Source organism: Mus pahari, chromosome 4 (assembly GCF_900095145.1).
Source record: "Mus pahari chromosome 4, PAHARI_EIJ_v1.1, whole genome shotgun sequence".
NCBI lineage: Eukaryota > Metazoa > Chordata > Mammalia > Rodentia > Muridae > Mus > Mus pahari.
In genome coordinates, this window is record NC_034593.1 from 88,123,139 (window position 1) to 88,137,431 (window position 14,293).

General features: G+C 47.1%; 1 protein-coding gene across 2 annotated transcripts in view; it reads left to right on the forward strand.

Annotated features, from left to right (window-relative positions):
- The first annotated feature begins 629 nt into the window (after positions 1-629).
- Notch2 (notch receptor 2) overlaps positions 630-14,293 on the forward strand; it is a 134,685-nt gene continuing 121,021 nt past the window's right edge. For both annotated transcript variants that reach the window (XM_021195250.2, XM_029538070.1), the window contains exon 1: positions 630-888. In XM_021195250.2, the coding sequence (XP_021050909.1) occupies positions 816-888 (73 nt within the window). In that variant the 5' untranslated portion in view covers positions 630-815. The remainder of the gene's footprint in view (positions 889-14,293) is intronic.

The window sequence follows — 14,293 nt, forward strand, 5'->3', positions numbered from 1 at the left end:
ACTCTTCACTCGCAGCTATTAATAGGTTATAAAGAGTATTCCTGGTTCTTCTTTCTATTTTCTACACCTTTGACTAGAGTTTCAGGCTCCTGCTGTCTCTTGAATGCCTCCCCTAAATTCTTCTAGACCCTAGAGTGGACGATTCCAGTGTCCCAAGCACCTTGCTACACGAAGTTCACTGAAAGAACTAAGGATGGGTGGGTGGATAGATGGATGAATGAACGAAATGCCCAGAGCATCTTAAGGAATCTCCTTCTTGCGAGGATTTTGGCGCCTTTGCCCCCTGCCTTCCGTTGACAGCCCAGTTTCTGCTCTCCCTCATTCTTCTGACCAGCCAAGGAGTGTGTGGGGGTGTGTGTGGGGCATGAGGTCTGCCTCCCTCTACAAGTTCAGGACCCGGGTAAACCCTAGTGTTTGATGTTGGGCGCTTCAGCCGCCCCCCTTTCCGAGCTCATGGGCGGGCCAGGCGGGCGGGCGGGCGGAGTACGGAGTGCTGCTCGCTCAGATCCCTCCGCGCGCAGCGGGCCGGCGCTTCTTTCTGCGGGAAACCCCTGGGCGCGCGGCGGCGACGGGGGCGGAGCCTCGCGGTGGGAGGAGGCCGAGGCGGAAGGACACGCGGGCCGCCCAGCCGCGCGGCGCAGCCAGAAACTTCCAGCCAAACTTCGGGCGGCGGCCTGGCTGCGCGGACGGCAGGGGTGGCGCAGCGGGAGCTCCGGGACTCAACGAGCCGCGGGGGCAGGGTAGAGCACGCGAGAGCCGGGCTCCTGGTCGGGACCCGCTCCCCATGCGGATCTGCTCTAGCTGCGGCCCCGAAGATGCCCGCTCTGCGTCCCGCCGCGCTGCGGGCGCTGCTGTGGCTCTGGCTGTGCGGCGCGGGCCCCGCGCACGGTGAGTACCGGGCGCCCGGGAGACCATCCCTCTCTGCCTCTGCGCTCCGGGGGCTGCGTCTTCCAGATTGCCTCGTCCGGGCCTCGAGTCCTGGCAACGCGTAGCGTCCCGGGTTCCGCGTTAGCGGGGTCCCGGGAGGAGCAGCTCGCGGGCCCAGGTGCGAGTGTGGTCCGGAGGGCGGCGGGGGCTTGCGGCGTTCCCAGCTTTTGACACCCGGATCGGTCGGTCTGTCCGGAGGAGGAGTTGGGCGTGGGGCTTAGGTCTTGGAGAGGTGGAGGCAGCAGTGGGGGAACTGGTGTGGCAGCGTGCTGAGCCACATGATTGAAAATCTCAACTGCTGTTATTCTTTCCGAGGCGCGGAGCTCTGCTGCGGTTCCAGTGTGCGTCCAGCCCCAGGAATGTGGTGTGACGATCCCCAGCTCCTCCAACCTGGCAGCTTGCTGCTCTTTTGGCACCGTTGGGGGTGGGGCAGGGGCAAGCGAGGAAAAGTGGAGACGTTGGTTGATCCCAAGTGCTTGCTTAGAAAGGCTGGTTATGGTGGGATATTCCGTGCCCCCTCGCTAACACGGTGGGAGCCAGGAAAGGAAATCGGATCATACCCACTCCACCCACATCTTTAGATTTTAAGTTTCTTTGGAATGTTGTATGGAAAGAACTTCGGCTTTGGAGTCCAGCTCTGTAATCCTGGATTCAAATCTTCTGTATTAACTCACCAATAAAATGGGGATGAAATTACCCAGCTAATAGGATTAATTAAAAGAATGTATATTAAACCCGTAGCAAGTTGTTTCAGGGCAGGAGCAGCGGCTTGGTCTTTCTGAAAGAAGTCTGTGCTTCCAGTGGGACATGTCTTGTGCTGGTTTGTTGAACTGGTAGGGTCCCCCTTTACTCAAAAACAGTTAACTTTTATCAGAAAAACTAGTACATTTTCTCAGAGAAAGGATGAGTTTCAGAAAAGTACGGTCTTTGTTCATTGTAACAGGCAGCTGACATGCCAATCGCAGATGCTTTGAGGAGGACTCGATTATTGATCACCTGCAAACAGTGCTGGGCTGTTCAGCACCGACCAGAGATACCTTTTGGAAAGTTAGAATGTCTTGCATTGCTGGGTCTGTAGGTTTTCAGAAGTGGACCAGGAGGCGGTTCAGGATGAATGGTTCCCGAAAGTTTTCCTAAAGACTCGCCGATGGCATTCTTGCCTTGTCCTTTTCCTTTGAGTGAAGCTGTTAGCCCTAAGTGTAGACTTAGTGTAAAGAGGTATATGATTAGTGTGATTTCTCTGAGGATTAAAGTGCTTGGTGCCCCACTACTTGTTTTACATGTAGTTCCCCATATGGAATAGGATTAAAAGCATAACTTTTTTTTCTTGAGTACTTTGGGGACTAGTATGTAAAGTGACTCACAAGTGCTAACACTGGCAACAAATGGGATGAGGCTGGCACATCAGCTTTCCTCCGTGCTGAACCCCAGTGCACTGAACTGATGCCCCTACTTCTGCTTCTGCCGGCTCTTGCTGTCACTGATATCGGTTAGGGGCGTCACACATGGAGTGTCAATCCAGCTGGCTCAAGTATAGGTATTTTGGGTTTTGGACAGGTGTTCTTTAGATGCTAAACTATTCTCATGAAAGAGATTAAAGAGCTCGTTGTTGTTGCAAATCTTAAATCTTCCCAGGGTCTAGCAGGGAAGCCTCCTAATCTATTATGGTGGATTTTGCCAAGGTACCAATTATAACTCTCCCTCCCTGCGTTTTGAGTGTTCCCACGTTTGGCTTGTGGCCAGTTGTTAATTTGAACATCACTGGTTCCTAAGGCAAGGCGCTGTCAACCCATCTGTGTGAGCTCTGGACAGCGCTCTGGACCACCCCTTACTTCTGGCTTTCTTTTGGCTCTGCAGTGGGAGTGACTCCCTGGTTTTATTGTCACCTAGACGCATTCTCAGTTGAATCCCTATCATAAAAAGAACAAGTTTTTTGTTTTTTGTTGTTTTTTCTCCTTTAGGGTGGAGATGAAATTCACCCTATAACTATTTCCCGTTTTTTTCTCTCTTGGAGGGAGGGGGAGCGATTGGTTGCAGAATCTCTTGTTTTATGGTGTTTGAAAAATATGTACCTGTATTTTGTTGGGCATCTCTTTTCTGCCTCCTCTGTGGATTTGTGTTGCCCAGAGGGGCAGCCTTGGCTCACCTGGCCTGTCACTGATTTCAGGACCTTTAAAGAATGCCTAAGTGCAGTGGGATATGCTTGGATGCTTGAGAGAAACCTTATAATTCATTTTAAAAATATCACACCCACAGAAATTTTATTTTGCCCACAAAATTTGCATTGATGTGTAGTTCCCACTCTTCATTCCTGGTGACCCTCCTCCCTGCTCCTTCCATTGTGGTGGGAGAGAGCTTCGTGCCCTGACTGCAGCAGACCTGCACTCAGCACCCTGGTATCCTGACACAGGAGGCCTGAGAATCTGTAATTAAAACAAACAAACAAACAAAACAAAAACAAACAAACAAAAAACAAAACAACAACAACAAAAAAGGCTTACAAAAGATTCTGACAAATTGACCTGGTGGGACAATCACAGATTAATTCTGCCTTCAAGAGGCATATGAGATCTTGCCTTTTAGATTTTAATAGTTTCCACACTGAACCCAGCTTTAACCAGCCGTTCCAGCAGTTAACCCTTCTGACTCTTAAGGAATTCAGGAATTGCTACATGAAAGCTGTAGACTGTGATTGGATCCTTCTTGTGCACAACTGCTTCTAAAAAGGCTTCATGTGTGAGTGATACCACACCCTGTCATGGATTCTTCTTCAGATGTTATATATACATATAAATTTTGGATTCTTCATAAATTTTTCCAGGTTTGTGTGTGTGTATATGTGTGTGTGTGTGTGTGTGTGTGTGTGTGTGTGTGTTTATACCCTCTAAGGCATGATCTGGATAGGAATACATTCTTGTGCTGTATTTACAGACTGTATCTGTTTTCTTTCTTGATATCTGTCCGGATGTCTCATTGATCTGTCCCCTCTCTTCCTGAACTTTCTGGATCCCCCTGCTCCTGTCTTCTTTTGCTTCCCAAACATGTCTTGAAAAAAAAGAATGTCCCCCATCTGGTACTTTCCCTCTGCACCGGTCCACTGTACATGTAGTAATTGGGACAGGCCACTAAGCCAGGAGCCAGAAGACCAGAAGTCTCCTCCAGCTCTGTTATTAATTGATTTGGTGACCTTGCAGGGGAGCCCATGGTTTGGTAGTTCACATTCTCATGGACTTTGTCACCGATCACAGGGCTGGTTACAGAGTTGGGACTAGAATTTCTTTCTTTAAGGCCTCAGGTCCAGGGCCTTGTGTATCGTCCATACTGCTTCTGTGTTGTGTACAGATGGATTTGTATACACACAAACACATCCTCGAGTGCTCACTGTTAGTGTGTGCTCCGGGGAAAGAACTGTGTCTCTGCTTGTCTGTGTTCTGGTGCCCACATCGCTACCCTGTACTTGGCATGGTGCCTTGTCATCTCATTGGCATCCTGTGAAGACGTGCTCATTTGAGCCAGTACCTTTCAGTCCTTTTTCACTGTAGGCCACTGCGGTCCTCCCAGATGCCTGGTAAGTGGTGTTTGCAATGAGGCTATGGCGTCTTCTCTTCCCTGACCTCCCCTGCTCCGTGTGGTGGTCACAGGTCAGCACTCACTGCGCTTTTGTTTGCCTTTTCTATAGAAGGCTTTCATTTGGGGGGACAGCTTCGGATCATTTTTGGAATAGTATATTTTTCTTTGGGGTCAGTTTTGTTTTGCTATTTTTGAGCCCTTTCATCTTAAACTTGATACTGCAGTCCTGTGCCAGACTAATAGCATTATACTTTTAGTAGCATATATATTTTTCTGGATTGTCACTACCAAACCAAATTGAACCAAACAACAACAGAAACAACAACAAAGTATCCCCCCCCCTCCCCCAGATGAGACAACCACATGTGATTGGTCTCTGACACACAGATCCTGCTCCTTGAGAGAGGTGCTCTGCCTCACACACAGCCCTTTTCTGTCCTATGGATGGATGCTCACATCGTGTGTCCAGTGTGCAGAGGCACATGAGTGGAAGGCCTTGGTTGAGCACCTGTGGCTTGCTCAGTGTGTCTACAGACTTACACTACCTGGCGCCTTTAGAGACAGGGCTGGCTTCGGAATCTTGGTCCCCCTGTGTCAGCCTCTGGAGTGCTTGTGTTCGGTGTGCACCGTCATGTTTAACCTGGCTTTGTGCTAACCCCTCCCCTGTTGTTACCTAAGGGGTGGGTCGGGGTTACCTCTTTGTTGTACTGCTGATGGGGACTTTAAAGCCCTCTGGTGCTTCTCTCTGTCCATGCTAGAGCTGATCTCTACCTGGCAAGGGGCAGTGTACCTGTGTCTCCTGTCAAGAGGCAGGCCGGTCATTCTTTGCCTCTAGTTCTTATATGCACCAAGCCTCTCCCCTTTGGTTTCTATTCATTGGTATCACCTCTGGATTTTGTCCTCAGGGTCCTGAGCTTCGTGTGGGTGACAGAAGTAAAAAAGAGCAGGCTATGTTCCCTTCACTGAAGTGATACCCACTTGTCCATAAAAGGAGTGGAACTTGTGAAGAACGTTATGTTCTTCTGTCTGGGAAGGCTGTTCAGGTGAACTGCCTTAGCAGTTGCTCCATCTTCATACCTCCCTGCCCAGATAGGCCCATGAAGAAGGAAAGAATTTGTCCGGCAGCTTCCCTGGCTCCTCTTAGGAAAAGAACACATGATTATCCTGGGTAGTGTGACTCAGTGGATCTCAAGTTGTGTCTGGGAATTTGTACGTTCTAGTCAGGGGTAGGATGGCTCAGTGTGTAGAGTACCTGTTACAAGCAAGAGCACCTGGGTTTGGATCTCCAGCACCCACAAAATAAGTGGCTGTGCTGGTGTTTATTTGTAATTCCATAGCTGGGGGCAGAGACAGGATGATCCTGGGGCTGTACCAGCCAGTCAGTCCAGATGAAACAATAAACTCTACCCTTTCTATCTTAAAGTAAGGCAGATGGTGCTGGAGAGATGGATCAGGGATTGTGAGTGCTTGCTGTTCTTCCAAGGAGTTTGATTCCCAGCACTTGTATCAGGTGCCTCATAACTGCCTATAACTCCGGTTCTGGGGTGTGGGGTCTGATGGCCATTTCTGGCTTTCATCGGCACTGACACACACATGACATACACTCACACAAGCATATGCATAAGCATAGCTGCATGTGATACAGTGATAGCTTGAAATGGAGGCCATCGCTTGCTCTGCGCACTGCAAGGCTAATAATGTTGCCTCGTTCTTTTAAAGAGCTGGCCTGTGAAGTCTGTATTTTAGGACTGACACAGGTATAGCGTGTGTCTTTAAAGGTGGTCTCCCTCCCTCCATCAGTGTCACTCAGATAGATGCCGGAATGCACGGATTTCACATGCAGTGCTGTCTTTAGCCCGAGTGATTGACGCTCCCTCGGAGGGAGTCTGTTTTGTTAACCTGTGAATGCCTAGCTGCTGGCAACTTTTCCCTTGAGTACAAGAGCATGAAGAGAGATGAAGACAACTTATTTCAGCCTGTCCTGATTTTTTGAGAGAGGGTCGTACTACTCTGTAGCCCGAATTGACTGGAACTTACTGTATTCCAGACTGGCCTTGAACTTAAGAGTGATCCGTAGGCCTTAGATCCTTATTATTGCAATTAGAGGAACAAACCATATTTGGGTGGCAGTACTGACTTGGGGTGGGTTGGGATATTCTCATGTAGTGCATGAGGGGAAGGGAGAATGATTCGAGTGTCAGAGGCCCCCCGACACGGCACGGCACGTTCTGCAAGAAGGGCCCAGGATTGCTCTGTTGCCATGGCACTTGCATGTTACCGCTCTGATGGAAAGAAGGAAGTGGCTTTAGAAGTCGTTGGCTGTCCTTTGGGCTTCGGTGGGTCAGACTACACAGTGTTCCCTGGCAGTGGCAGGAGGTTTGCTGCCCTTTTCCTTTTTGAAGGGATCCTTACCTGTTTGCCAGTTAACATTGTGGCCTTCAAAAGAATGAAACAGGGAAAGAGGGCTCGTGGGAGCTGGAGAGAGCAAAGCAATGATTGCATTCATTTTCTATTGTTACTTCTGGTCAGTGTGTTCAAAGAACTCAGGGTCACTGCTCAGTTGCCTGCAAGGACTCTCAGGGACTGGGCTCCAGGGCATTAGAAGAGGGACCCAGGCCCAAATGCCTGGCTTGAAGACCAAAGTGCCAGCTCAGCCATCAAATTGGCCTGCAGTTCAAGGGGTCCAGGGACATTTGTGTAGAATCCTCTGAAGACTGTGAGCCCTTAGAGTGATGCTATGTTAGGGCCTTGGGTGTGTCATCAGGCTTAATTGGTGTTTCCCTTGGCATCTTGGGGCAAGCAGCACAGGAAAATATAGTCTCCAGGTATGTGGGAATTGTACCCAGAGTGGAAGTTAGGATCCTGCCCCCAGGACTGATAGCATCACTGAGATGAGGCAGAGAGGTACACAATGTGTAGTTTGAAAGCCACCTAGCCACTTATGGAACTCTCTGAAAGCAGTTTCCTGCAGTCTGGGTAACTAAGAGCAGTGGGGTACCCGGGGACTACCTAGAAGAGAAGAACAGCCCCAGCTCCCCACACCCAGGGGGCTTCTCTGCTGTTTTGCACGGTCTGCTATTTTCTTTTCTCTGTTGTAACATAGGAAAAGAATAATCGGCTTGGTGAGAAGACAAAGACCCCCTTGTCTGGTGGTGGGTGTGAGTATAACAGGCAGAGGTCGTGGTGGCTATTAGTGGGTTTGTGGTGAGAGAGCACTGTGTCCTCAGCCCTGTATGGCAGGCTCGCTACAGGACATGTCAGGGTGGAAACTGTCTTCCTTGGAAGATCCAGTTCTCAGAGGCAGTGACTGAAAGACCTCATCACAGGCATGGGGAGTGTGTGGTGCGGACACACCCAGAGTCGCTGCTGCAGGTGGCATTGATTAATCACGCTGACATAGCCCTCACCCTGCTTTACCTGTCTTGGCAAAACCCTGTTCTGCCAGCTCCTCAAACACTTATGTGGTACCAGGAGAGATGGAGCAAGGCCCTGGTGGTTGTGGGGGTGGTCATTCCACTGTCCCCCTCTGCTGTCTGGAACTGTTGGCTGTCACCTTGGTTGACTGGATGACTTTTTCACCAGGTGTGGAGGACCTGGGTCCCATCTTCCAGTGGACTGAAGCCCAGTTCCCTGGAGGCCTGCCAGCGGAGATTTCTGTCTCCAAGTCAGTTCCTTCTACAGGTTGTTGGCAACTGAATAGTAATTCTGGGTTCTTTGAATCTATCAGACCAACATCATGCCAGAGTGGACTCATTGCCACACAAAGGCTGGTTGGGTGTGTGGTGTTGCAGAACCTGTTTCTGGGGTAAGAGTCACTCTCCCACTCATAGACATGTTTATTCATATGAAGAAAGTATGTGTGTTTCGTGAGGCCAGAAAAACACGATGAGAATATTTTGATTGGAGTCAGATATTGTCTCCTTAATAATATGTCTTCATTTAACAAATAGCACCCCCTTTAAATGCAGCCTTGCTTGCCAGGTAGGGTGTTGAAGACACAGCTGTGGTTGTATTCTCAAGTATATGTCCTTTTTCAGAGGCAGCTGTATTTTTAAATTGTGTGGTTTGCTTCTTTTTCATTCTCCTCCCTGCCCTCCCTCCCCTTCCTCCCTGTGAGAAGATTCTGGATAGTGTTTAGGTCACAAGCATTACCTAGCAGGAGAAATCTTGTCTATTGGACTCACAGGGTGTCCCAGTAAGAATAAACGAATGCTGTCTACTTAGGTGGTATCGATGAGTTAACTCCTGCAGAGGGAAAGTGGTAAGGTGCTGGGAGCCTTGTGTGTTTCTGGGCTCTTGGAGCCGTTTGTTTGGAAAATGGTAAGTCTCATTGAGGATCCAGGACAAACTATCTTGCTTATTCATTTTGTATGAATACACCTGTGAAGTGTACATGGCTGTTCATTTGCTGACTCTTCTTTTAAGTGGCACACATTTATCTTTAGATATTTATTTATTTATTTATTTTTGCAACATTTAAGACACTTCCAAATCTTTATGAGGATTTAAAGGAAAAAGATCAAATGGTGTGCCTAGCCCAAGGTTTGTCGTTACGTTACGTCAGCAACAGCTGGGTAGGGTGTGATTACCTAATTCAAGAATGTTGGAAACTGAGACCGGAGGATTGCTGCAAGGACCGTGCAGCTAGGCTATAGAGGAAGATCTCTGTCCTCCCAAAAAAAGGCAAGCAGCCACTTACAGCCCTTGCTCCGTACTTCTAACCATTGAGGAACGTGGTTGTAACTAAAAACAAACATTGTAACAGTTTCGCTTAGGTAGGTTTACATAGCAACAGAATTATTCCTTATGTTTACACATAATTAACTTGTATTTATACTGTGTTGATTTTCCCTGGCACCTTTACAAGATTTTGTGTGTATATGTGATTTTAAAAGCAGTTACATTTAGAATTCTTTAGGTATGTGTGAGCAATCAGAATAATACCACCACACCTCTGTTAATGTTTGGTATTCATTTATGTATTTTGTTATGTCTTTTTTCCACCCTTAGATTTTAAAAGCTCCTATACATTTGAAAGTCACTATGCTACACATTTTTAAAGATATATATATATATATATATATATATATATATATATATATATATACTCAGTATAGAAGCAGTTTTCTGTTTAAGATGTTTTCATACATTTGATTCCAGTGATTAAATAGTACTCTAAGGAATGAACTCATGTGTTTTGACCTCTCTCTTTTGACTGCAGATTTGGTTGGATCCAGCCTACCCCCTCCCGTCCCATATTTGGTTGGATCCAACCTACCCCCTCCCGTCTCATGTACAGATAAGAATCAGCTGCCCATCGGAGGAAGCTTTGCTCTCTGGGATTCCAGCGATCTCTAAATCTAAGAGAGTGGCATCTAAAAAAAAAAAAAAATCAGACAATTAGCATTTCCAATAATCACATCATTTATAAGCATTTCCAATAATCACATCGTTTATAAGCCAAACTTGCAGTTAACATTTGATTGATACCTTACAGTATTTTTCCATGCTTAGTGTCTATTATAAAACTTTAATTGGGATTTTAACAGACATATAGTTTTCCAGTAAAAATAATATGAACATTTCCTCCATATATGTTAGTAGCCTTTAAGAATATGACTTCAAAGGCTACATACTACACTATCTTAAGGGACTACTAGTCTTTATTTTTGTGGAAATCCATCCTTAGTTTCCAGGTGTCATAAATATAGAGAATTCTGTTATGAATATTGTTGTCGGGACTGGCTTGGGTTAGGAGCACTGGCTGCTCTTCCAGATTCCCAGCACCCATCTCTGGCTGCTCGCAATCATCTGTAGCTCTAGTTCTAAGGCTTCATACCTTCCGACCACTGTGGGCCCCGCACACACATGCTGTGCAGACATGCACGGAGACACAGCACCCATGCACATAAAATAAAAACACATCTTTAAAAAAAAAACGAGTCACTTACTTTCTACCAAAATCCAGAAGCTTTTCAGCCAAATGATTGCACTACTTTTTATAGCATTTGACCCTGTCATACTTTTCATTAGCAGAATTTGAGACTGCCAGCGCTGCCAGCCCTTGACAGCACTGGGTTTCATTTAAATAACTCTGTTATTACCTGGCAAATGGTGGATCCTACCTCATCTCTTGTTGCCTTTTATTAGAGCAGAATAGAAAAAAAAAATCTCTGGATTCTTCTAATGCCTCTTCTTCCTATTTCTTTGTTTACTCAACTGTGTCTTTTACCCGTTAATTTTTAATATATATCTGAACTTTAGCTATTAAAGGCATTGGTCCAGCACCAAAGACAGTCAACCAAAGGAACCCCCTCACTCTGTCTGCTTCGCTCAGTCTAACATAAAGACCACAACTAAGCAAACCAGAGTACCATGCACGATACCAAGTTTAGTATAAGAAATGTCCTTTGAAAAGGTAATCGTTTTTCATCTTTTGAATTCTAAAATGCTTGGCCAACGTTTTTAAAGTTTTTGAGACAGGGTCTGCAGCCCTGGCTGGCCTAGAATTCAGAGATCTGCCTCCACTCTGCTGGGATTAAAGGTGTATGCCACCATACCTTGTCCTTGACCATTTAAAAAAAATCATATATTAAGTAGTATTTTCTATAGCTACTTTAAGTTCCATTTTTGGATGTAGTTGTTTAGTTCTGATTTTTGAGAGTCTCATGTAGCCCAGACTGGCCTCGAACTCAGTACAGAGTGGAGGCTAGCGTTGAACCCTTGATCTTCCTGCCTTCGTGTCCCTAGAGGGGATTATAAGTACGCATTGCCATTGCCTGGCTTGGTGCTCTCAAATTTGGATCTGACTGTATCACAGAACAGCTGCTTGTAAGTTATATGCATCAAGGAACCGTCCGTTTACTGTATACTGGGTTTAAGAAGAGACCTTGGGGGCAAATGGTATGTGGTTCCACTACTGTCCTGTCTTCCGGAGCGTGCGGAAACGTGTGGCGCACATACCACTCTGAAAGGCAAAACCAGCATCCTGTCCTCTCCACTCACTGGGTCCTAACTGGTGAGCCTGGACAGTGGTCAGGACAGTCAGTTCAGGCAGACAGCTGGGTGACTGAGACTCCCTTCTCTCTACCCTCACCAAATTGATTCGTTGTGGGACGGAGTGGCCTGAAGCAACCTGTTGTTTTGGCACCCTGTGGACACCACCTGTTTCTTCCCTTTCTCACTCCTGCCTCCCACTTGCTGGGTGCAGGGCGAGTGCACAGCGGTGCACAGCGGGGAAGCGATCGGTGTTGTTGCCGAGGAATGTTGCAATAAAGAGGAATAGATTGCGTTTTGCAAGCTTGTGTGTTCCTAAGACGCCCCACTGCTTTTGACATGGATTGCTCCGGCTGAACGGCTCTGTGCTGAAGCCTTGTGGGCCCCAAGCGTTTGCTGCAGAGTAATTTCAGGCTGTATGAATGCTTAAGTATCATTGGAATTTACTGGGCTGGTTGTTTGCCAGCAATTACCATATTTAGCATGAGGAGACCTGGGGAATGAGGACATTTCTGACCAACCAAAGAAGGAAACTCTCTGAAGGACTGCAACTCCTTTCTCTCTCTCTCTCTCTCTCTCTCTCTCTCTCTCTCTCTCTCTCTCTCTCTCTCTCCTTTTTCTTTTTCTAATGAGGTGGTTAGGAGAACACTAGCCAAGCTAGGACTCTTAATTTGTGACAACTGGTCTTTGTTTTTATGCCCCTTCCACATAATTAATTTATGGACGGGCAAAGCGATTTGATAGTGGAGTTTCTTTCTCACCCTGAAGTCCAGTTCTGTCTTCGGGAGGAAGTAGGGAATTACTAGGCCTGATTCCCTGCTGCCTGGCTCAGCCGGCAGGTGAGGCTGTGGATCAAATCGGCCAGTTTCCACTTTACTCACTTAAGATGTGTTAGTTTTCGGCTTTGTCCTGGCCTGAATTTATTTTGGCCTAGCCCTTGTCTCCACCCTGTGTTTGGAGACATCGGCCTTCCTGCTGTGGCTTAACATTCCTCTGCCTCAGTTTTTCCAGTACTGGAATGGCCAGCTAATATAATTAACATAAACATTGTTTTTATAAAGTAAGACAACCTCCGGCCTCAGTACAGCCCTGTGTAGTTCAGGAGTTGTCCCTTTAATCCCTGCACAACCTTTGCTGGAGCCCAGCACCAAGGGGTTAGGTGGCTTTGCACTGCATCCTGTTGCTTCTTCCTAGATGGTCAGGGCATGGCAGGCACTTAAACGCACATTTTGATTGTTTTCTTTTCTCTCTCTCTCTCTTTTTAATGTTCATTTCCTTCCCCAAAAGGCCTGTTGCACTTTTACTCTGTAAGCATCATCCCTACAGGGCTGTGGTGTGGTTCCTCACTGCGCTCACGTGACCGTCCCTTGGGGTAGACAGCATTCACTGGCACTGTAGTTAAAGGAGTTTGGAGCTTATAAGTCAGAGGGCCATCCAGAGCCCTACCAGGGCCTCTGCAGCTGCTGTACACGTCATGACTTCCCTGGAGGACAGGGCGGGATGGGGAGACTGAGGTGCTGCAGTTTGGCGTAGTTTAGGTTCATAAATAGGTTTGATCCCAATATTCTTCTGTGTTCAAAGACACTGCACACACAATTTATGATAGGAATAACTAAACATTAAGAGCCAGCCTCGTAGGAACCCTTCGTGTCTTCTCTTCAGTGAGGCTGGGATGGATGTGTCAGTCAGCTGACAGGTGCAGCTGTGACTCTGGCCTCCCCTTAGCTGCTCCACTGCCAGGACAGGCAAACAGAATTCAGGGAGGTTGGCAGGAGTTCCTGTTAGGTCAACATGGGTCTCTCAGCTCTGAGCTCTCTCAGGAGGACTGCTCTTAGCACCAGACTCTGGCTCTCCTTGGGACATTCCAGTGTGTGTCCAGCCTTTGTGAGGAAGTTGTCAGCTTTGTGGGGAGAAGGTGGAGACACCAACAAGTTTGGTTCCCACCTTACCAGCTTTTTTCTTGGGACAGATTTCTTTGTGCCTTCATTTTGCTGTCTGTGTAACGAGGAGAGTAGTAGTGTATGATTTGGGGGCTTGTTGTGAACGTTAAATATCTGTGTTAGATTCACAGGGCAGTGTCTGGAGCGAAGGCAGTGTGGTAAGGACTCAGCACTGGTGTTCCTTTAGGTCACAGTGTGGACAGCCTGTTCATTCCCGCAGAATGGAATGCTTCATCCATCTTCCGGGATCGAGTGTGAGCGAGTGACTGCAGTCCTCCGAAAAGAACCAGGGACTTTTCAGCTTTGCAGGTCAGGGGCTGTTCCCTGGTTTCCTCTGACTTAGAAGTGTTGAAGTCTGTTCCCTTCATGGGGTGTAAGTCCAACTTGGACAAGTTTTGGGTTCTGCTTGGAAGATGGTGAGATTTTGCTGTTATTTTTTAACCAGGCATTGTGGTTATATGTTATATCGGGCCACACTGATTTTTCCCCCTCCCCCCCAAGGTATTGATCTTAGAATAGTTTTAGGTTCAAAACTCTTTATTTTTTTGACTTGAGTTTTCAAGTTTTATTTGTATGTGTCTCTGTGTGTGGATGTCTTCAGAGGTCAGAAGAAGGTGTCGGGTCCCCTTGGAGTTAGGTGGTTATGCACCTGAAGAGCATGCTGGGAACTGAACTTACTTCTTCAGGAAGAGCAGTCAGTGCTCTTATGTACTGAGCCATCTCTCCAGCTCCAAGGTTCATACTTACTCTAGACTTTCTGTGATATGACGGATGTTCTTGTCTGCCATTCAGTACCACGGTGAGGGATATAATAAGGTTAGGATACTTAATTCATTATCTCTATTAGACATTGCAAAATA